At 42.5% G+C, this 23,499-nt stretch overlaps 1 protein-coding gene across 1 annotated transcript; it reads left to right on the forward strand.

Moving 5' to 3' along the window:
• Positions 1-12,328: 12,328 nt before the first annotated feature.
• RSPH3 (radial spoke head 3) lies at positions 12,329-21,459 on the forward strand. Its single transcript, XM_059828270.1, has 9 exons — positions 12,329-12,450; positions 12,698-12,782; positions 13,974-13,984; positions 14,268-14,404; positions 15,698-15,843; positions 16,393-16,596; positions 17,612-17,774; positions 18,851-18,937; positions 21,197-21,459. The coding sequence occupies exons 1-9, from the start codon at positions 12,329-12,331 to the stop codon at positions 21,457-21,459; spliced, it is 1,218 nt and encodes a 405-aa protein (XP_059684253.1).
• The last annotated feature ends 2,040 nt before the right edge of the window (positions 21,460-23,499 follow it).

Raw genomic sequence — 23,499 nt, forward strand, 5'->3', positions numbered from 1 at the left:
AAATCCTATCCCTCCTTTTTGCACTGTACAAAGTAAGTATTGTAAAAATAGACATCTTGCTCATCCTTTGTAAGATTTCACTTTCAAGAGACCAAGAATAAGCTAGCTCTGCGTGAACTGTTTTTCCTTGAGGCTGTCCTGAAGTGTCTGTCACCTTGACATGTCACATTCTTTCACCACAAGAGGTGGTGGTGGGGAAGACCTATGTATTATTATGTAAAAATGTAAGTGAATATGCTGTACATAGCCTGTTGTGTGGGAAAACTAGTTAGTAGTTGACAAATAGTGTTGTATTTGTATCCCTGAAAGGACAATTAAAAGGTTGGCAGGTCCAAGACCTGTTCCACCTTCCTTTTCTTTTCTGTATGGTCAAAGACTCCATGCCATTTGTCACATGTTGTGTGCCAGGCTGATGCAATGCTTTGCTGATTTTCTGCATTAAGAAGTGGGCTGGCAGTTACCCCAACTGAGGAAGAGCTGTTCTGTCATCAAGGCCACTTCAGGACTCTTCCATAAACCCCTTGTACCTGCTGCCACTCCCTCTTCCTGCTTGCTGGTGGTGAGAATGATCTGACCACTAACCAGCATTAGTGTTGTATACTGAGCCTGGGTTTAGAACCACCGAAGCCCTTCAAGGTCATTGTGGGAATGTATCAAGTAAACCTCATGTGGCCTGAGGTGCTTTTAGTCTAAATAAACTGGACAGGCTAAGTAGAAAGAAAGACTATCTTCAGCTTTGCTTTTATGAGGGGAAAAAACCTCAAACAACAAAAACTCCTTTAAGGAAACTTTCTGGATTCCAGCTTTAAATAGTTAAAGCTGCAGCTCATTTGGGAAAAAAAAAAAAGAAAGAGAAAAAAAACAAAAACAAAAAAGAAAAAAGAAAATACCAGGTGGTGTCCTTATAACCTTGTAAAAATGACTGGAAGTGCAATGTGTTTTTACATGTAGGAACTTGTTTTAGTTAGCACTTACCTTCCCTTTTATGGCTCAGCATAGCCTTGAACCAGAAGCAGGGAGAGTTTTGTTTTTCTCCTGTGTAACTTCACTACAATAAAACATTTTTCTGCATGAATGCTAAACTGTCCATCGTCTGTCTTTTAAAACACCCAGGTCCTACATGTACTGTACCTACTTGTATACTATCCTACAGGTACTGCAGGTCTGCTTGAATGACATGGCATATCTAAGTAGCTGGAAGGAAAGTAACTGACCAGCACTATCACTACTTTTGTTGTTGTAAGAGGCTGCAGGCTGGATTTTGGGAACAAATCCCTCTCTGTGAGGGAAACAAGTTACATTGCCATGTAACAGCAGTTATCAGTGAGGTGTAGAGGGAGCTGCAAAGAGGTGATGCTGCTCCAAAAGTGAAGCAGATTAGAAAATAGCATACCAGCATCTCAGGTATGATGCTTTCCAGGTGTAGGTGTTCACAGAAAACAGAGAAAGGGGAAGGGAGAGTGCCTGGCCTGATAGGAGCAATGATGTGAGAAGGACCATACTGGTAGGCTGCAACTAGAGAAAGTGCCACCTCACTCAGCCCCCTAAGCAGTGGCACTCGGCTTCCAAGCAAGCTGAATGAGAAGGCTCTGCTGCAAGCTGCAAAAAGCATTTGCCATTTTCTGGAATCTACAACTCCTGAGTCAGAATCACAGAATAAGTGAGGTTTGAGATCCTTCTGTCCAGCCCCCTGCTCTAGCAGGGTCAGGTAGAACAGGTTGCCCAGGACTATGTCCAGATGGCTTTCTAATATTTCCACAGATGGACACTCTGCAACATCTCTGGGCAACCTGTTCCCAAGTTTGACCATGCTTACACTGAAAAAGTGTCTCTTTGCATTCAGGTGGAATTCCATGTGTTTAATTTGTGCCCGTTTCCTCTTGTCCTGTGTCGAGTGGGAATGACAGCTTTCTTTTGCAAAAAACATAAAGGTATTGCTCTCATGGCAGAAGGAGTGTGAAGAGATAATCCGCATGCAGTGGAAAGGGTCAGAACCCACAGAACAGAAAACATGAACTTCAAATTGTACTCAAACAACAACACAGCTACTTCTATGGTAAGTGACTCATTCTTTTTGACTGTGACAAGACTAAGGATCCCAAGAAGAGGAACTGTTTGTTTCCTGTCCTGTAACCACACCAGAAAGCCCAGGGAGAATAAGCATGGTCACTTCACCAGAGATGAGGAGAGTCTCTCTTTAGGTCCAAGGTGTCCTAAGGCAGACATGACAATCACACTCAGAAAGCTTACCTGAGCTCTAAATATTCAATATAGATGAGCGTAAATCTTCCAGCTCCTGGATAAGAAAGTCCATTTGGAATTTCTTTTAAGGCACTTCAATAGAGAGAGAAAAAGGAAGATGAGCATAACAGAGAGGAGCTCTACACATTGTTAACAAACAAGGGGTAAGGTGAAGGACTTGTATAAAAGAGTGGCCCAGTCCCTCTCACCTTGCTCTTGCATTTCTTCAAGTCCGGGAAACACCATGATTAAACAAAACCTGAATGTAAACGGACCCCAAAAGAGATTTACTCCCTCATAACAGATAACTTTTGTCTTCCTCCATCTCTTAAGACTTGCCTGTTCAGTCAGTATTATTTTCATGTCACGTCCCTTCACACAAGGGATTTCTCTTCTATATAAGCACTTAGGAGGCCTCAAAAGACTAGAATGACACAGAAAGCAGAGAGCTTTGCTTTAGCACTTCCTTATCTGCCTTCAGCTCAGAAAACAGCTTTATGATGCTACCAGCCCACTGTACCACGTTCAAGTATCCAGCCCAACTATCCTGACCTCCAAAAGTAAGGCCCTTTAACTGCTATATCCAACAAGTGAATTACATGAGTGCCTTTGTCAATGCTGTCTTTGACTCCTTAGCCAGAAAGATCAAATACCCATTCACAGCTGGGTCATCTGGAGCTGGATTTTGGCACAAGAGCTGAATGATGACAGCAAACCTCCTATTCTCCACAGGTTACTCCATCATCAGTATTGCATCACTTGCTTCACACATACAATTTTCTAACTAAATTTAATGAAAACACTCTAAACATACACAGCATATAAGACTGAAAGAGGGGAAAAAGCAATATTAAAGCAGAAGATCCAAGCCATTGCTGTGTAAGGCAATGCTGGAGTTAAGGCTATTGATGCAGCCTGAATGCAGTTCCTTGTGTTTGCATCCTGCTGTTGTTTTCAATCACATGATGCTCTCTGTTCTTCCCCACAGGATGCACCTGCTCTGGGGAGGAACCAAGGTTGTGCAGCAAAGGAGAAAGTTTTAATTCTGGCATTCCCCAGCACGGCCTGCCTAGCAGGGCACCCGGGCTTTGGACATATGGCTATGTCTGAATTTCTAGGGTTTGAAAGAGCTAACAGAAGAACAAAGGAGTTCCTCATGGAGCAACAGGCTCCTCTCCTTCCTTTCCCATGTTGTGCACTGGATAGTTGCAAACTCTTGTTCTCTGCTACTTGAATTAGAACAGCAACTTACAGCAAGGGCACATTGTCATCAACGCTATGGCCAAACATTAGTGAGAGCTGAGAGAAATTCCATGCCTCCAGATTTCACAAACATTCTGACTGTCACTCATGTGCAGACTGTAGACATGGACACTTGCATTTAGTTATCTGTATCCAAGTATTTATGTGAGCCTGTGTCTCACCTTCTGCACAGTCTGCATTTGAGTATCTCTCTGGACTCCTGGGACTGAGTTGAGCGCGGGTGGAACACAGTTGCCTGAAAGTAGGTGTCTACAATCATTTGGGTATCTTAGGGCACCTCGAGGAATTTTCTAAGGCATCAAAAGTGGATGCAGGTCTGGATATTTAGGCAGCTGAATCCTTGCCTAAAATCTTCTCTGTGATGGGAGCTTAGACTCCCACCTCACACGTTGATGCCACATTTAGATACCTTGAATGTAGGTCTCTATAATTTAGGGCTGACACTGACAGCAGAGAAACAGTAAAACCTGTGATTTTAGGCTCCATCTAAGTGTTCAAAGGAAGCGTTCTTTAGCAGGTATAGGCCCTCCTGCTTGCCCCCCTCCACAGCTTGGGTCCTTCTGCTCCATCCCACCACAGACAACCCTGACTGAGACTTTCCTCTTCTCTACTCCTGACTCCTCATCTCTGCCTCATTTTCATTGCCTCCCCATTCCCAGCCTGCATTCCTCACCTCATCCTGTTCTTTATCTTTTAATTGAACCAAACCCAATCTAACCCTGTGGACTTGCTGTCAAAATCCCAATTTCATTTGTGTCCTCTCCATCCCCAGACCCACTTCTCTCAGTCAGCCAGTTTGTTTCCCTTTTCCACTTCTTCCACATTTTTCTCTTATATCTGCACTGGTTATTATTGCAATAAGCCCCACCTACACTCATCTAGCCTCAGTCCCACACACACGCCCCCCCTTGTTTTAGTCTCTGCATATGCAGAGGATCAGAATAAGAGAAGGAAAGATCTCTGCAAGCTATAGGAAAAAATATACAATTCATAAAGTCCAGTGATGGCCTCAATTCACAGCTGTAACTATGGAAAGCCTCTAGCATCCATGGACAGATGTCCTTGACTTTATGGGATTTCAGAAAGGGGTCTACACATCTCTTGTTGTGGGGAAGTATGGGCTGTCAGCTACTTTGGAAGGAGATTTGGAGCTAGGTTAAGGTAAAATAAGCCATTTTTCCCCATCAAAGCAATTCACAAGCTATGATGTTAGGGATATTTTTGGTAATTTGCTTATGTTCTCTGAGAAAAGGCATTGTTAGTACATTGATTTTTGCTGCCTCTACATGCAAGGTCTTGGGGAAGAAGCTTCCTCGCCTGTCTGACCTCCTCTCAAAGCTGTTATCTAAAGGGCATCTCTTTCCGGGAACTGCAAAAACTGAAGAGATCATGAATCCTTCACACCCCAGGAAGAACAACTGCTGGCCACTTAACAATGATGCACAAGAGAATTGTTACTACCATGGACACCTTCTATAATATCTGCCACAACATAGCCCAAGAAATCTCTTCACTGGACATAGTCACAGAACAGAATCACTTCTCTACATAAAATCTTTATTCTGTATTTTCCTCCCATGATTGTTACCTGTATATCCCAGGCACAAGACACAACATTGACATTGCTGGTACAAACCCATGGCAAAAATATTAATGGAAGGAATTCCAACAACTTTATACTAACTAGTAGCTTGGAGTGTTACTGCCCACATTTTGTATTTGGCATTTACTTCTTTACAATACAGACACTTGGCTTTCTTTTTTCAGGTGCACTTGGCTCTTCAGAGTTTCTTACACTGTATTTAGTTTGATGAAACAGAATTTGCAGTCGTCTTCTTTGGACATTATGTAAATGGAGGAAAAGCCTGCATGCCCTGCATTGACAAACAACACTTGGAGTTCAACAGCTAGTATTAGGGAAGGTAGGGCATCCTGCTTGTCACCCAGAACTCTGTTTCTCTTGGGACTGAACCATTCTGTAGGATGTGACTGTGCTCCACAATTCTGACACCTAAAATAAAGCCAAGAACCAGGGAAATTTTTTGTAAGGGGATTGTATCTCTTCAGCCTTTTGCTTAGAAATAGATCTCTTATGTTTTCCTGTAGCACTAAAGCCAAAATGGATGGCTTTGGGATTCCTGCTTGGACTATGCATACTTGAATGTTAAAAAGCTAATACTAATGTTAAAAGCTAATGATAAAATTCCTGCCTTATAACTCAGTTAGTTACATATTGTAGGGAGTTCCACACAGACCATTTTTACCATAATGTTCCCTCTTGCAATATTGCTATCAAATGTCTCCAACTACAACAGGAAGAAGTATCACAGCAGACAAAAGTCCCATCTGTGTTATTTTTAGTCTGGGAATGGGAGTTCTTATTTCTCTATTGCCTGTTCTGGTTTTGGTGCTGATCCACCACAGGAGAGCAGGTGGTTTGTTGGTACACATTCCCTCTGCATGGCAGAATATGCTTGTCTCAGATGGAAAACAGAAACTCATTTACCAAGTTAACTTGGAAACTCAGCCATGAAGTTAACCAAATTGACTTTGAAGTTGGCTTGGTTGTCTGTCTGACCCAGCAAGCATTTCATGTCCATAACTGATCACGTCCAGCTGCAAAATTCAGGTGATTAAAACATGCTGCTACTCTGCTAGCATTAGCCAGATAGCAGTTAATGTGGCTATCTTGTGTCTCCACGAGGACAATTTCTGACTACAGGAAAAGGAAACCCACCTTGGTTAGGCGCTCTGGTTGCATTTTTCTCTGAATTTTGTTAGCAGTCAGTACTTATCGGATGTGCCATCAGAACAGAGTGAAAACTTCAGAGGAACTTCTGAAAGCTAAAAATTCAGAAGAGGAAGCAACTTTTTAACTAAAAAGTCTGACAATAATACAGAGAAAAATCCATGGGAAAAGGGCAGGCACTGTTGGAAAAGTGATATAATCCTCATTTGGACAGTTGACTCTCATATACATAGCCAACTGCAAGTCTCTGTGGATGCTGGGTAAACAATTGCTTTTTCTGTCTCTTTCTTACTCAGAAATGTTAATTGTCTATCCTTTTTTTTCTACAGAATGCATCACACTTATTGCTTTAAATCAGTCTTTTCCATTTGCCATGATAAATATACCAATTTAAATCTCACTTCTGAGTGAAGCCCATTCCAAATTCTTCATGTTCTTCTACAAGGGGAGAGGAAACCATAGATTATTTTCTGTTTCTAAACTGAGGTGCCAGCACATAAGTCTGAACAAACAGTTCACAAATCCTAAACAGGGTTTGACTCCGTTGAACTCTGCTTCCTCTGCTAGGTAATAATATGAAAAGGTTTCTATGAAGGGTTTCAAGCTTTCTAAACAAAACGTGCTCTTTAGCCAACCAGATATTTACAGAACTGATCCAATAGCTGCTTGAAACTTTTCCTTCCTACCACCCACAAACCTCCCACCAACTTCCTTGACAGATGCTATAGTCCGTATTCAAACCTTGCACCTTCAGTATCACATAGGCTAAGCTGAAAATTACAAAAATGTATTTTAAAAAAAATTTAAGGCCAAACCCAAGCAGATTCCAAGACAGATGATCAGAGAAGATGCTCTTATGATAATGATTAGAGATTTTTCTGCTTTTCCACATGCTTGCTGCACAGTCTTGGGCTGTGCAATTCAACCTCATCACATGTAGGGCATAGCCCTGTCTACTTCCTCCATGTGCTGAGGAAGAGGTTTTGCAGTCACCTTTCCCCCCACTCCTCCAGGTGTGAATTCTGTCTCCCCGTCATAAAGCTGTGACTTCACAAAGCAAGTGCAGCTGGACAGCTTTGCCTGCAATTCACCAACCAGTTCTCTTTAGCACAACTGGTCACGAGGTAAGAAAGTAACCACAGCATCATTCAAGAACTTCGCAGAGCACTGTACTCCGAGGAATACATAACGTTGCATGATACAATATACAGATGCACACACATCTTATGAGCTACAGACACCTGAAGACAAGGCATTTGAGAAGTCTTTGGGTGTGTGAAAAAGCAGAGCAGTCACTAGTTCTCCATAGGTGATCAGGGAGGACGGTCTTGAGATAAAGACTGGAGTTTTGTAGTTAGGTTATTCAACATCAGGGTCTGCTTTTTCCACATGCCTCCCGCCTCATGCAGTTTTTGGACTGTGCAGTTTAACTCCAATAAAGCACAGATGATACTGCTTTGCCTCCCAGACATATGATAAAGGGCAATTTATTTCAAGATGGACAAACACCAAAGCTACAGTGAAGGGGCAACAGGAGCAGATCAGTCATGTTTCTTAATCTGCAAGTTTAGTGCATTTGAACAACTGCCCTTAATACAGGGAGATGGAAAATAAGGCAGAGCTTCCTGGGCCAAAGGAAGACAACGGGGAGAGCCCTATTCAAAGAAGGGAGAGGTAATAAGGGGGAGAGGGATTAGCAACACACAGTCTATTTGAGCTTAAATGGGAAAGTCACCTATTGATTTTCCAATTAGCACTTTAATGAACGGTAGTTTAAAATTAAGTGTGCACTGCTCCACCCTCTAAGGTGCTCTTTCACCCCTCTGTAATTCTTTCCGGTCACTGGTTCTGAAGTCCCACGGTGGCGGTGGCGTAGGGCAAGAATGCAAGCCCTGAGAGCAGGCTTCTCACACTGAAAAACAAAGCTTGTGGGGGACGTGGCAGGAAGGGAACCTAGAGAAAATGATGCTGAGAGTCAGAAGTGAAGTGGTAGGGGGAAGCAGGATTGTTAATTTGAGCTAAAAACATGAATAATATAATCTGGTTTTTGACTAGTGTTGGAGAAATGAAGGCTTTCATAACTGGAATTTCCCAGTCCTGCCCAACCCCACGAGCTCAGGACTGTGGTCAAGAGAAAGCTGTGCTACTACAGAGAAAAGGAAGTTTAATACTTTTGAAGACATGAGAGATAGCATCTGCATTTTTTTCTATTCACAACTACATATCAAGATTACTTAAAAAAAATTGATGTCACCATAGGGACTCAAGTTTAGCTTGGGTATTTATTTATTTTTCCTTCTATGTCTCTCATCTGCCAAAACTCTCAGGCTGGCACATATTTTTAAAAACTAAGTATCTCACTATTAGGACCAGGGCTATATGCAGGCAATGTCTATATATCATGGATGCATTGAACCTAGTGCCTACGAACAGCAGCAAAGATGCCATCTGAGGGCTGGCAGACACCAATGATACAATACTGGTGCGGTATTGCTGATTCTCTTTGATCACGTCACTGCAGCAAGTTAAATGCAGGTTTCAAGTGCACTTCTATTAATTGTTCTCCAACAGCACTGGGGCAAATAGTACATGTGCACCTCATATGGGCTCTGCGATTCTTTCATCTTTGCAGTCACACTGATGGCTCTCCATATCTGTACTGTGTTATTTGTATTTCTGTCAGACATCTCAGGGCATTGATTAGCAGCAGGCTGATGTTTTCTGGGAGTTTCAAGGCTACCCCAAGTATCTCCATCCCAGGAGATTTTCAAAACCTGGTGGGAGAGGGCCCTGACCAATCTGATCTATCTTTGAATTTGTCCCTGCTTAGGCAAGGGGGTTACACTAGAGACCTCCAGAGTTCCTTTCAACCTAGATTGCTCTGTGATTCTGTGATGTGTACTTGAAGGCAATGGCATATTGACCTCAAGCAGTGTTACTTCCAAGACTGGGAGGTCCATCCCTTTATCTGCAGGCCCAAAGGGCTAAGAACCACAGCTTAGAATTCCATCTCAGGACCATGGAGAACCAAATCTAACCCAAATTTTGAGTAATTACACAGTATTACATCAGGGAAGCATTCCTGTAATTTTAAAAACAGCCACTGTCCTCTCCAGGCAGAAGGCAATGCTCTGGGAAGGCAATATGCCCCTCAATGTCCTTCTTTGATAATGAAGGATTGTCTATATCCAAAATGGCTCCATAAACCTCCTTCCTTTCTTAATTATGCAATGCTGCAGAAAGTTAAGGTAGTGGAAACTGGACACAGCTAGTCTGCTCAGCATCATATTATTCAATGCACTGTGGCACAGGGTCCCCCAAGCTAGCAACATCCAAGCTAGGGCCCCAGGAAAACCCAGTCTCAGCACTGCAGACCCCTTATACTGTATTTCAAGATGTCATTCAGTAGCTACAGAATGCATCCCAGGTGCTGGAGGAAATGGTGGACACACATCTTTTATTACTAGACACCAACACCTTCACACTTGCTTTGCTACGAACAAACTCATTTCACATCCAGAAAGCCCACTGCCAAGGAGGGCATCCCCATAGGGCATCCCCATAGGGCATGGTACAATGCCAGGAAATTCTCATGAAAATAAAAAAACATAGTCTGTTTGTGGCTCCAAAGCATTTTAATAGACCCACAGCAAACCTGGAAGGAGACAAAGCCCTTGCTCTGCAGCTTTCAAGCCAGCTGAAGGCCTCAAAATACCTTTCTTAGCTGCCATATGGGATCTGATTCATTCCTCGCTAGGCAGGCCCACTTCCCAGGCAGTACCTCCTGCACTGAGATCTGTGCATGTCCCAGACAACCCTCCAAAGAATATGTGAAATAGCCACTGTGACTGTAAGATCTGGAGTGCAGCTATGGGTACTAATGGCAGCCTAGCCATCTGATTACAATCAATGTGGTTTTGGCTCCTGCTGCAGTCAGTCTTGTGACGACATGAAATGTACCCATTCATGGGGTATTTTGAGCAAAAAACAACATAAAAGGGGGCAAGGGAGAAGAGCAGAGGTTTTTCCTGGACATGGCTTTGTCACTTACAAAGGTTTGCTAACCTCCAAAGCCAGAGACCTTCACCTCTCCACAGAGTACTTGCAATGCTTTTGCACTGAACTGGTAACTTGGGAGTTACCAGTGTTTCACAGAGGTAAGTAGGAGAGTTGCTGCCATTCAGTCAGTGCACATATTAGCTAAATGAGAAATTCACCCAACAGGTGAGACACCAGGCTGGGGCCAGCTTAACAGAATGAACCTGCAATGCAACACCTTCATCTTCACAAGATTTGTGGGCAATGGGTGTGTAACAGGCAGCTCCTCAGGAATCCTTGCTCAGGTGGTTACAGGCTCTCCTCTTGCCACCTCCTTGTCTGGTCCATTCCAGCCAGACTTCTAGGGTTGTTCAGCAAGCACACTCAAACAATTCCTTACTGGACATGTACAGACTGGTGTTTTTGAAGGCTATACTGCGGCTATTCTTTCATGCAAACAGAAAACACGGTGTCCCTAATAGCTTGGAAATGTCTCTCCAGATTTCAAGTCCCCAAGCCAAAAGCAGATATAGGTATACAGCCAAACTCAAATTTTTCAGAAAATACGAGTCAGGTCCCCAAAATCAAAGGGTTTAAGGGCCACAGTGCTCTGACTTGGCTGGACCGAGCTGCTCATTCATTAACTTTGCTTGCCCAGACACAAGCAAATATTGAAGGACTGCTCTCCCCTCCCACCCCAGTGACACTTGTACTGTGCTCCTACAGCCCCATATCCTCTTGTCCCACCACCCAGCTGGTAACTGTGTAGTCAACACAAGTCCCATTCCTGTATTGACTCTGTCAGCTGCTTGTTAATTCATTACAAAACCATTTCTTCCTCTTTTCCCTTGCCTCTCACACTTGGCCTTGGGTTTTGGTAGGTTTTTTTTTTTATGTGGGGTGGGGTTTTTTTACTTCTTTTTCTAAAAGTTTCTCTTGCCATACAGCTGCCCCTGTGCCTTGCAGGCCTCCTATGAAGCATTCTCTGCTACTTGCAGTTCTCTTGTCTGTGACTGTCAACACAGGGCTGTCATGGAGCACAGACATCCGCCACAGTAACATAACTGAGCTGAAATAAATAGCATTTCACCCATGAATTACATTTGAACCAAAGATTTACGAAACAAAGGCTATGGATTATTTTATATTCCCAGTCTTGCCAAATTTATATTACTTTATATTACTTTATATTACTACCCACATAGGTTAAAAAAAAAGAGCTATCACTATATTAGTAACCCTTAATTGCTTTTATGTTTCTCTTAATGGAAATTTTTCACAGAATCTGAAAAACACGTCCTCATGATTTGTCATGACAGGGAGTGCAGCTCACTATGGACACTGGATGGCGTACTGAGGGCCCACCTCATTCTCCTATCTCCCATTGTACACCACCTTTACGGTATCCAAATTTCCTACTTGTGTAGAAAAAACAAAATTAGGAATGCAGCTGTTTCGGCTGCCTTTCAGAACACCGGTACTTAAGCCACCGGCACACCATCCGACACGTTTTTGCGACCCCCCCCAGCCAATTTTTGCATCCCCAATGGCACTGCAGATCGGATTAAGACACTTGTCAGTTTAACTGAAAACCTTCCAGGCCCTGAGCAGCTTGTACAGAGGCGGAAGAAGGACGGTGACACCTCGCGGTTAAACTCCCTCATTACCTCGGGCCAGGAGGTGTCCCGCAGGGCTGCCAAGCGCAAACCCGTTAGCAGTTAAAGTGATTGTTTCCCGCTAAGCACCCCAGTCCTTGAGAGCAGGCACGACCTCCTTATATCTCCCTCAGGCTTCAGCTCTTTCCTGGCCGGACAACCTGCGTGAGTGGGAACGGGACTAACCGCCACCCGACGATGCCACAACCGCCTCACGGCCACCGCCGCCCTCCCGCCCCGCGCATGCGCAGCGCCCTCCCCTCGCCACGCTCGCGCGTTGCCCTGGAGACGGTTGCCGCGGCGCGGGCGGCCGATACAGCTCCCTCGCCGAGCCGCCCGGCTGCTGCGCTTCAGGCCCGCCGCGCCCCGGCCGGACCCCACCATGCTGCCCGCCCGCGAACCGCAGGTGGCGGCGGTCCCCGCCGTCCCCTACAGCTACTGCAGCCGGCCCCGCGCCCTGCCCGCCCGCCCGAAGTACCGAGCGCCGCCGGACGCTGCCGAGCCGTGAGTGCCGGTGTCCGGCGGGCCGCGCCATCCAGCCCCGCGGCCTACGCGCCCCGAGCGGGCACCGCTGCTCCTCCGCCCTTAGCTCCTTCTCCCTCAGCCCAGGTCCCTCGCCGCCCTTCCCTGGGGAGGGGAAGCCTTCGGGGGAACTTGCATCTCTGGCCTTTCAAAGTCCTTCTGGCTTGTTGAGGCGTTAGCATACGGGTTGCAGCTCTGTAATCACAACTATCTGTGCTTGATGTTGCAGAGAGAAAGAGCCCGTTCGTTACACCAACCTCATGTATGACAGGAGAGTGGTGCGTGGCAACACTTACGCCCTTCAAGTCATACCTGTGGTATGTTTTTTATACAGATCATACTACAGCTTTGTTGAAAAGCAAGAGGTAGGGCAGGAAAACTGTTCATCATTAATAATTTTAACTGCTGAAGTTGTAATTTTACTTAAAATATTTCACACAGTCACAAGCTCTCCAGTTAAACTAGCATGCAACTGTTTTCAGCCTTTCTTTAAAGCACTCAGTTTCCCATGAAGTTCTGTAGTTCTATTTTTTTTTCCCATTAAGTGCTTGATTATTTTTCCCCCCATTTCTTTAGTGTAATGATACTGAACACAAGTCATCGCTGCATCGTCTGCACCATACATACCCACAGGTGTTGTCAGTGAGAATAGCAGCTCTTGGGAAATTAAGTCTTGGGGTAGACTTTGGCTTACCCTGCTAAAGAAGCAGAGCTAGATGGTCCAGCTGTATGCAAAAGCTGCTTGTGTGGAGGCAAAAGTATTTTATTCATCCTGAGACAGTAGTAAATGTTTTAGTGATACTTAATTTTCAGAGAATATTTCTATATAGATACTTTGATCATATAAGACTTTAAAGCAGTATGTATTTTTAAAAGCTACTTTGTGGCAATAACTTTGTGTTGTTCAGTAGCTGTTTCTTAGAGTGAATTTCACATATGTCCTGTTTAAGAAGTTTGAAAGTGATGCTCATTTCAATCCACAAACACAATATTGAATATAAAAGTTAGTATGGAATTCTTTTGCTTCATCAGCCATAAAGAACCTATAATTTTTATCTAGCAAACAATTCTGTTGATAATGTAACTGGATTGAAGTCCATTTGACCTTCTTAAAGCTTTACCTAGAAACTTTCACTTGTCAGCAAGAACACACCATTTTCACAGAATCACAGAATCACAGAATCACTACGGTTGGAAAAGACCTGTAAGATCATCAAGTCCAACCTAAAAAAAAAAAAAACAAACAAACCAAAAAAACACAACCACCACACAACAACAACAAGCCACAACACACCAAAAACCAACCCACCCAACACCACACAGCACCATGTCCATCAAGCTACATCCCACAATGCTACATCCACACGCTCCTTGAATACCTCCAGGGAGGGTGACTCTACCACCTCCCTGGGCAGCCTATTCCAATGTTTCACTACTCTCTCAGTAAAGAACTTTTTCCTAATATCTAGCCTGAACCTCCCCTGGCGAGGGGAGCAAAAGCAAAGTTCTGTATATAATATCCACTTACACATAGCAACTGATTGATCTTAGTGTGAGATGCCGTTAGTATATGCCTGTAGGCAGCTAGCATACCTTATTAGTTTCATGCCCTACAGTCTTTAAGGTAACTGAAAATTTAGGGTCAGGACCCAGAAAAGTAAATCCGAAATGCTAGATCTGTAGCATTAAAATCAAATAATAACTTTCATTTTTCTGTAGGGAGAAATTAGTATCATTTCCAAGTACAAAGTGTATTCTGTTTTGTGGGTTTTTTTCTTCTTCATCCCTGCTCAGAGTACCCAACCCAATCCCCTTGAGATTCAAAGGCAGAGGGAAGCACGGAAAAGAGCACTGGCTAGAAAGCGCGCAAAAGAGCAAATGCAACCAAGAACACCTGAGCCTGTGGAAGGCAGAGAGCATATTCATGTGCAGACAGGTAAAAAGCTGATTTTTTTAAAAAATTCATCTGAAAACAAAAACTTGCTAATTTATATTCACTTACTAAATTAATGATGAAGTTGGTAGAATCACATAGGGTTAAGGTTAGAATCATAGAATTCTAGAGTCAGAGGTTCTCTAATCCTTTCCATTATAACCCCTTATTTTTAGTTATATTTAATAAACTTGGCTAATTAGTGACATTTTCCCAGAGGCTCTGTTTTTCAGTTTTCAATGTACATTCTTGAACACTAGTTAAGACTTCTTCATTTATTCTTTCCTTTTCCAGTATCGTCAGAGGTTTGGTATATGCTTAAAATTGAGGGTTTTGAAACCAGTCACATGTAAGAACTACTATTAAAAATTGGGGGACACACCCTGATTTAGAATAGTAAACTGCCCTATTTGTGGGAAAACAATTTTATTTGTAGGAAAAACAAAATTTGGCAGTGGGGTAATCATGAGGTGAGTGTAAGGTATTGCTGTGCACTCTGAAAATAATTTCAGATTGGACTGACTTACAAACTGGGAAAACAGCTGTGTTACATGCTAATCAGACATGATCTTTGGCTTCTGAACATTTCCTCTGCCCTAGCCCCACTGAACCTCCGACACCACCTCCAGTGCACAGAGCGGCTTTTCACCATCTGAATACTGTTGGACACAGAAGGAGGCTATCTAGTATGGAAGTCTTGGTCTCATATCCTAGTGAGATTTTAAGTACTGCACAGACCTTATTATCTGAGCCAGGCTATTTATCTCTGTAGCAGGAGACAGTTATAATTCAAATCAAGCACATGTTGTTACAGATGTGCGGTTACCTCAAAGCTACTTCTGGTGGGGCCAGAAGTAGAATATCATTCTTCAAACCCAACAGATCCAGTGTTCCGGTTTGACGCATACAGTGGAGAAAAATGTATGTTTTCATTATTACTCATTAGTAGATAGGCAATCATTATCCCTTTTTGAAATTGTCCTATCCCATTGACTCTACCAAGAATTGTTTATTCTGCAAGGTGGGCTGAAATGGTCTAGACTCTGACTTTTGAAGCCCACTAAGTGAAATGCCTTTTTAGGAAGTGCACCAGACGTTACAGAGAACGTGGCATCAGATGGCCTATGCAGCAGACTGATGTATGTTTTAAGTTGAGGTGTCTTTTTTTTAAAACTTTATAGAAGACATCTTATTGCAGTCTTTGGATATAATTCACCCTGTAGAGTCATCAAAAATAGTTGAGAGTTAAAATAAAAAGAATCCAACTTAGACCATTCATTGTGCTTTTATTTCTAGAACTGTATTTGGAAGAGATTAGTGACCGGATAATAGAGGTTGATACAGAGTGTCAAACAGATGCATTTTTGGACAGACCACCCACTCCACTCTTCATACCAGCTAAAACGGGAAAAGATGTGGCCACGCAAATAGAAGAAGGAGAGGTATGAAGCGAAGTCAGGTCCGCAAGTACTGTCAAAACATGTCGCCCATAGAAAGCACATTTCTGATGCAAAATTGAGGCAGAAACAGAAAGGAACTTCTCCTCAAAGAACATGCAAAAAAAAAAAAAGTCCCCAAAGTCTGCTGTGAGGTTAAGTGCAAAATTAAGGAAGGTGCTTCTCCATGTCCACTAGTTCTGCTGCTTTCAGCTAAGAAACGTTCTCCCCTGAAATGCTCTCTGCTGCAGAAATAGTGTCCAGCCTGAGAAGGCAGGAACACAGAAACAGGGTCCAGGTGGGTGCTCTGCTTCTCTCTGGCAGCTCCCACAGTGGCTGTGGTAGGGTGTGTGGTGTCACTCCAGCCTACTCATTGCTTAGCCCCAAGCTGCATTCATGCTTCTTGCCTTAGCTGACACTGGGCCCCCACCTGCACTTCTCAGGTCTGCCTTCAGCACAAGGGCTTTGTTCATTCTCCTTTTCTCCTTGCCAAGATGCTAAGACTGATTGTGATCAAGGGACATTTATCTCTGTTTCACTGACTCCCATCCTCAGTTGTTTGAATTTGACATTGAAGTCAAGCCAATCCTAGAAGTGTTGATTGGGAAAACGGTTGAGCAAGCTTTGCTGGAAGTCATGGAGGAAGAAGAGCTGGCCCAACTGTGGGCACATCAGCGTGCCTACGCAGAGCTGCGTAATGCAGAGCTTGCTGAAGTACAGCGCATGGAAGAGCAGGACAGGCGATACAGAGAGGAGAAGGTAGGACTTCCTAAGAGCAGAACAGGCCTGTCTAAATGCTCATCAGAAGAGAGAAAACCATTTCCAGTATTAAAGGACAGGCTGTGAAATAAGCTGGATGTGCCCAAAAGGGTATTGTCAAGTTTGATATTCCTCAAAGCATTTTGGTGCCATACAGCTGCACTCTGCCATTTGCTTTCATTCACCAGCACCATGCTTTTGTGTTCATTTGGAGCAGTTGTGCTCCAGTGACTTGGTGTACTCGGACACCTGATCGAGAGGCCAAGCCCAACAGTACCCTTTGTACCTGGTGCACCTGTTACTCAAGCCTTTGCATTGTAATAACTGCTAAATGAATAGTCACAGCACTTGAAAGTAAGAGTGACACCTCCTAGTCTTTCACACTCAATGCATGCAACTACGTATCTGCACACATACCTCCCAAGATCTCCAAGTATTAAGCTATATCATTACTATCTAGTAAATAGAAAGGGCAAATCTTAATTACTTGCTATTCATCAGCCTTATATATTTTGGGTTTTTTCCGTGTTTTCCTGGACCAATTTGAGTTTTAAGCTTTAATTACATCAAATAGGATATAAAATTGGAAAGATGAAAAGTTCAGGAAATCCTGACCCAACTTCATCTTATTCCAAGGCCAACGATCAGCTTTATCTGCAGTAATAAAGCAAAGAGTCATGAGATCAATGCATACTAAGGTATCAGAGAAGGGTTTCATTTGGCCAGCTACAAGGCCCTTATTTTACAGACTTGCTAAAATCAGAAAAGGTATGCCAAAGGAATGTGTTTCCCACTAGTCCCTGTTGATTTTAGTACTCCATAGATTGAGCACAAGCTTGCTTTCAAGCACTTGTTCACATGAGAAGTTACTGTGAAAGTTAGAGGCCATAAGTATCAGTACTCTTGATTATCTTTGCTATTTATGACTCTCATGCTGTGATCATTCTTCAAAGTCTAGATCAAATGAGTAACGGCTAAAGGCCTGAAAATTTTACATGCAATATTGTCTTGACAGGAACGTCGCAGACTCCAGCACATGCAAATGCTGCAGAAACAGAAAGAGACCACAGAGAAAATTGCAGCTCGGGCATTTGCTCAGCATTACCTGGCTGATCTCATTCCCTCGGTCTTCAACAATCTTCGTGAGAGTGGCTTTTTTTATGACCCTATAGAAAGAGGTTTGTGGTTTTACTATTTTTTTTTTAATAAGTGAACTGAGTAATATAAAGCTCAAAACAACTATAAAACACAGCTTTTTGTCCTATGATTTACAATAATGTCACAAGACTCTATTCATTTACATTGTGGCTGAAGAGATAGTTTCCAAACTCAAATTTTTAAAACAAATATTATTGGTCATCTATACAAGTAATCAAGAATAAGCAAGAGCTGACAGTGTTACAATGAGAAGAGCTGCTTTTGAATTGGAGAGAAATAAATGGGTGGTTAGGATTGGTAGAGCACAGAGAGTGAGTTCCAAATTGAAGTGAATGTATTTTGATAGGACAAGTAAAGAAATCTGTATGTCATTCTGAATCTTTGTTAATGATTATCAGAGCAATGGAGAAACTAATCAATTATAATTAGGCCCTGAAAAGAATTTTGGAGTTGTACATCAGTGACTTCCAAGCTTTTAGAATCTTATGGGTTTCTTATGGGTTAACTTGCTGCACCCCACTTCCCCAGGCTCCGCACAGGTGTGGGAATGGGAATACACTCCAGAACGAGTCATGGGTCAAATGCAGAAACTGAGTGTATTTTGGAAACAAGGCAGGCTTTGGGACCACAGCATACAAAGAGCATGATTTGAGAACTACATGGGTAAGCAAGAGCTCTTTAGTCAGAGGGAACAAATGCTTTCAGCACACCAGAAGCCAGCCAGTTTTGGAAAGCAAGGCAGGAAATGTTATTCTCCTGACTTGTTCAGGATAGTTATTTTCATCTCACTAGAACATTACTGTGTATCTCATCTGTGCTAGCCCTTCAAGGGTGCCACACCCCTTTGAAAATCACTGCAGTTGGGAGGACTCTGGTCTGGGTCCATAACAATGAGGAACCTCAATAAGAGAGGCAGGAGATAAGAAACCCAAGAATACCTGAGAGATTTCATCTGGCTCTTGCAAAGCAAGTGTCTTTTGGCAAGGATGTTCATCCCTTAATGATCATAGCAAATGAAAAACAGCCCCAAGATCCTGTCACTCATCCTTAATAAAAAGACATTTTTTCTTCCTTTCTTCTTGCTAAATGCTTACAGATATTGAGACAGAATTCCTTCCATGGCTGATGACAGAAGTGGAAGAAACACTAGAGAGGAAGGTTCTGGGGAGGACAATGCTTGACTGTAAGTTAGCAAATCCTGGAATGTAATCTGGGCTGCTTGATGTTCTTGACTATTTTTTCCCCAGTCAGAACAAATATCACGTTTACAGGGTCATTGTGGATTAAGGTAGCAGGTGTCATTTTAGCAAGAACTCCGTGGCTTTTTGTGTTTGGTTTTTTTTTTTACTATATTAAAACATTTTTAATGTTGAAAAACTACTACTACATACGTCTAAGTAATTGATTTTCAGCTGAAATAATGGAAGTGGCAGTCATGCAGCACTACCCTCTCTCTGATGGCTTCATACTGTTAGAGATGTGTTGATGCTGGGAGATGCAATATATTTGGCAGGAGCAGAATGGTTAAAGAGCACCAATTATTTTCTCTGCTATAAAGCTTTTATTTCTCCTATGTTACACAGCCATCATTGCTGTGCTGTTCTCTGCACTGTGCCTGATTGTGCCAGTGGGGACAGAAAAGCCCATCTTGTCTACAGCCACGTGTACACCACGAAAATCTCTTAACTCGTTTTTGTAAGCTCCCTGAGCTATGGAGTAATATGTTCATCCTCTATGAAAGGAGAAGAGAGGGATAATCATAGGCCACGGTTGACTGAGAAGTCAGGTGAACAACACTTTTCATCAGCACAAGGGCTTACCTCCTCAGCAGTCAATAATCATGGCCTTGCTTTTGAAATAGATTAAAATATCAGTTGTCTTTTGGGCTAGTTCAAGCTAATTGTTCAGGTTCTTTCATCAGTCAGTCTTCAGAGGCTGTAGTTGAAATACCTGAACAATGTAAACTCTATCTTGTGTAGAAACACAAAATTATGATGAAGGCGTGTCCACCATGGTGGTCCTAGATCAAACCACTTTTTATACTTGCGTTGCATCTTTCATTCCTATGGTTTTCCTCCTGCTGTGATTTTGGGTTTGAATTACAATTGTGTTTGCTTCCTTTGGTTTTATTTTCAGTTTAACCAGGATCCTTTGTCAGGGTATAATTTGGATAATTACAGCTGGTTCCTTGTTAGGTATTTTATCCTATGATATACGTGCCGGTATGTACACTGAAGGATCACTTCTTCATGTAGCTCTTCAGAAGGGAGAGAATTTTCTCTCCTTTTAAGAAAGAAGTATTGTATGTGACTACTGAATAAACGTTCCAAGGAGAATGTTGCTGCAGGATACACTATCTATAGAATGTCTATCATATTCCTGTTAAATCTTTCTGTTTAATTTTTTTAACAGGGTATCATGGTCTTGCACCAGTTCTAAGATACACAGGGCAGCTGGAGCAGGCCAATAAGTAATACCAGCAGCCCCTGTTTTGCTATTTACCCTCTGTATTTCCTGACTTACACCAAATCACCCACTGTTGAGTAAACATCATCTCTGCAAAAGGAAGTGCAAATTAGATTCTCCAAGTTTTGTAGAGGCAGACACAACCTCGGCTGAAATAGTTTGTGGCTTCTTCCCCCCCTTATGCAGAAGCATAGGAAAAATTTCTGTCGATCCATTTTTAAACTATTTGAATGAAGACGCTACTTAAAGAATTTATTTTGTCACTGTCCAATAAAATAGCTGTGAACTACAAGGGAAGCACCCAGAGTATAAGGCGGCTATCTCCTCTCAGAGATGACCATTCCTTCTTTTACTTGCTAAAGTCAACCCATGAATTAACAATGAAGCTCTTTTTAGTAACTGTACATTGTCCTATTTTCTGTGTTAAACCTTGCTTCCTTCATTGTTGGCCTCTATTTTTCATATTTAAATGTTGTAAATCGAAGTGAGTGTTGATTTTTTTTTGTTTATGTTCTTTGGTTTGGAAGGGCTATAATATTTAGAAAAATTTACGAAGGCTAAACAGCAAAAGTAATAAAGAATAGGTGCTTTACAGCTGCTTTTTGGAAAAATAGAATCTTTTAATGACTACCATAGTTCCAGTATTTCTCACTGCCAAAGCCATCATGCTGTGTGCAACCTGGCAAGTCCGTGTTCGTGGTGGGGTGACTCACTCCAGAAGTGAGGAAAAACAGTGAGGAAATCAACAAAACAATCCAGATGAACCCTTTCAAATCACTGCTTTCAGTGTAAACCACTCATTTGGCTGGAACTAGGCTACAGCAGCAGGGATGGTTTTTCTCATTCAAGTATTCTTTCATTTTTAGCATTATTATGGGGTTTTTTCCCTGTTTAAGAAGTTATAGGTCAGTAATATATAAAACAAAGTATAGGTTTTTTCCTCCATGTTTGTTAATGGTGGCTTTCTCTGTTTCAGCCTTGATTTGTACAGTGGTTGAAAAACGCTTAGATGCATTTAGCCATAAACCTCTGTCTGATCAGAGAAAGGCACCTACTGAAGAGCACAGGCCAACAGATGCAGCTCCCCAGGTGGCCAGTGAGACAGACACTGCTGACCACTCGGTCGCAGAGAAAGAAGAGACTGACCAACCTGTTGCTGAGGAACAGCCTTCACGTCACATCTCTTTCCAGTTAGAAGAATCAGATCAAGCAGGAACAGAAGATTTGGCAACGGAGTAACAAGCAGGCAAGTCATCAAGTAAATGGAGGTGAATGGCTTAGCTGCAAGAAGAAACAAATTCCTATCTATTTACAAGTATTGTGCCCTAGCCATGCTGAAGGATGAACCTAAGCAACAGTAAAGCATTAAAGCATGTTTTCCATATGCTGACATTGCTGATTTCAGGCTGTAAGGATCAAGAGAGAGGTTACTAGTGCAATGAATGGCAGTTAAACTCTATCCCCTTCTGCGCAATCAAATCCATCAAAAACCTGGGATGTTTACAGTTGAAAAGTAATGCTGTCCCACACCCCGTGCTAGAAGATCATGAGAAGGACATTGAGAGCATCCTAATAAACTTTGCAAGTACTTTGATAACGTTCTCATAACAAAATTTTCCTTACTTTCCCTATTTTGAAAGGTAGCTGCTATGGTACTTAGATAAATTTCTTTTCACTCCTGTTCCTGAAGCTCTTTGGGTTCAAAGAGTTATCTGCCACTGGGAACTTCTGCCAGAGCAAAATTCTCCTCAGCCTCCTGACTCCCAGAGCACTGGTTGAGGGGCTGGAGCCACATGTTAAGTCCAGCCTCAGTTTTCTTTGTAATTGTCCTTTCCTGCTGGTTCACTGGAAACGGAACCAGACATGACCGACAAAATGCGCCTGCGCTACCATGTGTATCTGTCTGTTCACAGGCCAAGTCTACAAGTGAGGCATTCCCCCTCATAAAAGTACATCTGCGCTCCATTGCAGCAACACTGTTTCCTTGCTAGCTGTGCCTGTGAAAAAAGTCCCACCTTGTCCAGACTGCTTTGTGCTACCTCCTCTCTGCAGGTCAGAGGAGATGTGTGCTAACCCAGCAGGCCAGATCCCAGTCTGAGAGTGGGATGTCAGGAATGACACCTGAAGAGACAAGTACCTGCTCCACATTTCATACCCTCAAAAGGGATGTCCAGACTTTTCACTGGACCACTTATACTTGTGGCTTCAAAGGCAGACCCTGCCTTCCCACCATCCTGGGCTAGGACGTCCAGTGATAATCAGGGCAGCTATTGCTTACATGGAAAAGCTCCCTTGGAAGGTGTCTCTAGCTAGTTGAAAATCAAAAGTAATGAGATGGTAACCACCAACAAATCCACTCAGTGGTTTGACATAATATGAATGTGTTAAAACTGAGTGTCTGGAGTCATATACCATGGATTATAGACACACACTTTGCAAAGCTGGAATATTCCCCTGTAAACTCCTCCTCTGTTTGCTAAGTGGACAGTATTTCAACAAAGTGTGCTTGTTTTTTCATTTATGATTGATTCCACAAAGCATCCAGCAAAATGTGTTGCATGTATGAAATTAAGGTAGTCGGTGCTCTCTGCATCTGTCTATAAGTTTCTAAGAAGAATTTATTTTTATGCATATGACTGGAATTGAAGGCTTGAAATGAAACTCTGGCTTAGGCATTGAAGTCAGTGGGAGGTTTACCTCAATTTCAGTCGGACCAAGATTTTTGCGCTTTTTTTTTTTTTAACCATGATGATAGAGACTCCTGTCATGACTTCAGGTAAATCAGGTAAATAACTTCAGGCTAATTTTATCTAGAGAAATAAAAACACTTCGTGACATGATTCATGAGAATTGTAAATGTTTCACCTCATTTTTGGAAGACTGTATGTCAGTTTTAAGGATTCCTCATTACTGAATGATTGTTTTGTCCTGTATTTACAGGAGACTTAGCATAACCTAGAGGACTGCCGTGGATCATTCCTGAAAAGATTCAAACAAAAGCTGACTTGAACATTCGGTTTTGGAATGTTACAAGAGGAAGGTGATCACCTGGAGTATTTTCATTTTTGTCACTCCTGCTTTGTGTTTGATTGTTAGAAAATTTACTTGAAGTGTTGAATTATTCTGTTTAAATAGGTTGTGGCAATATTATGTATTCTTAAATTATTATTAAAAAATAATGAATTCTATGCCCTGCATTTTTTCTTCATTAGAATGTATAGATACAACTCAAGCATTGTGTATTGTGGTAGAGTTTGCTGTAGCAGGTTATGCTTTTAT

This window comes from Gavia stellata, chromosome 2, assembly GCF_030936135.1.
Source record: "Gavia stellata isolate bGavSte3 chromosome 2, bGavSte3.hap2, whole genome shotgun sequence".
In the NCBI taxonomy this organism is placed as follows: Eukaryota; Metazoa; Chordata; class Aves; order Gaviiformes; family Gaviidae; genus Gavia; species Gavia stellata.

Coding starts and splice junctions, on each gene's coding strand:
- RSPH3 (XM_059828270.1), top strand. CDS start 12,329: ATGCTGCCCGCCCGCGAACCGCAGGTGGCGGCGGTCCCCGCCGTCCCC. Junction 16,597..17,611: donor GGCGATACAGAGAGGAGAAG/GTAGGACTTCCT, acceptor TTGTCTTGACAG/GAACGTCGCAGACTCCAGCA. Junction 17,775..18,850: donor TTATGACCCTATAGAAAGAG/GTTTGTGGTTTT, acceptor AAATGCTTACAG/ATATTGAGACAGAATTCCTT.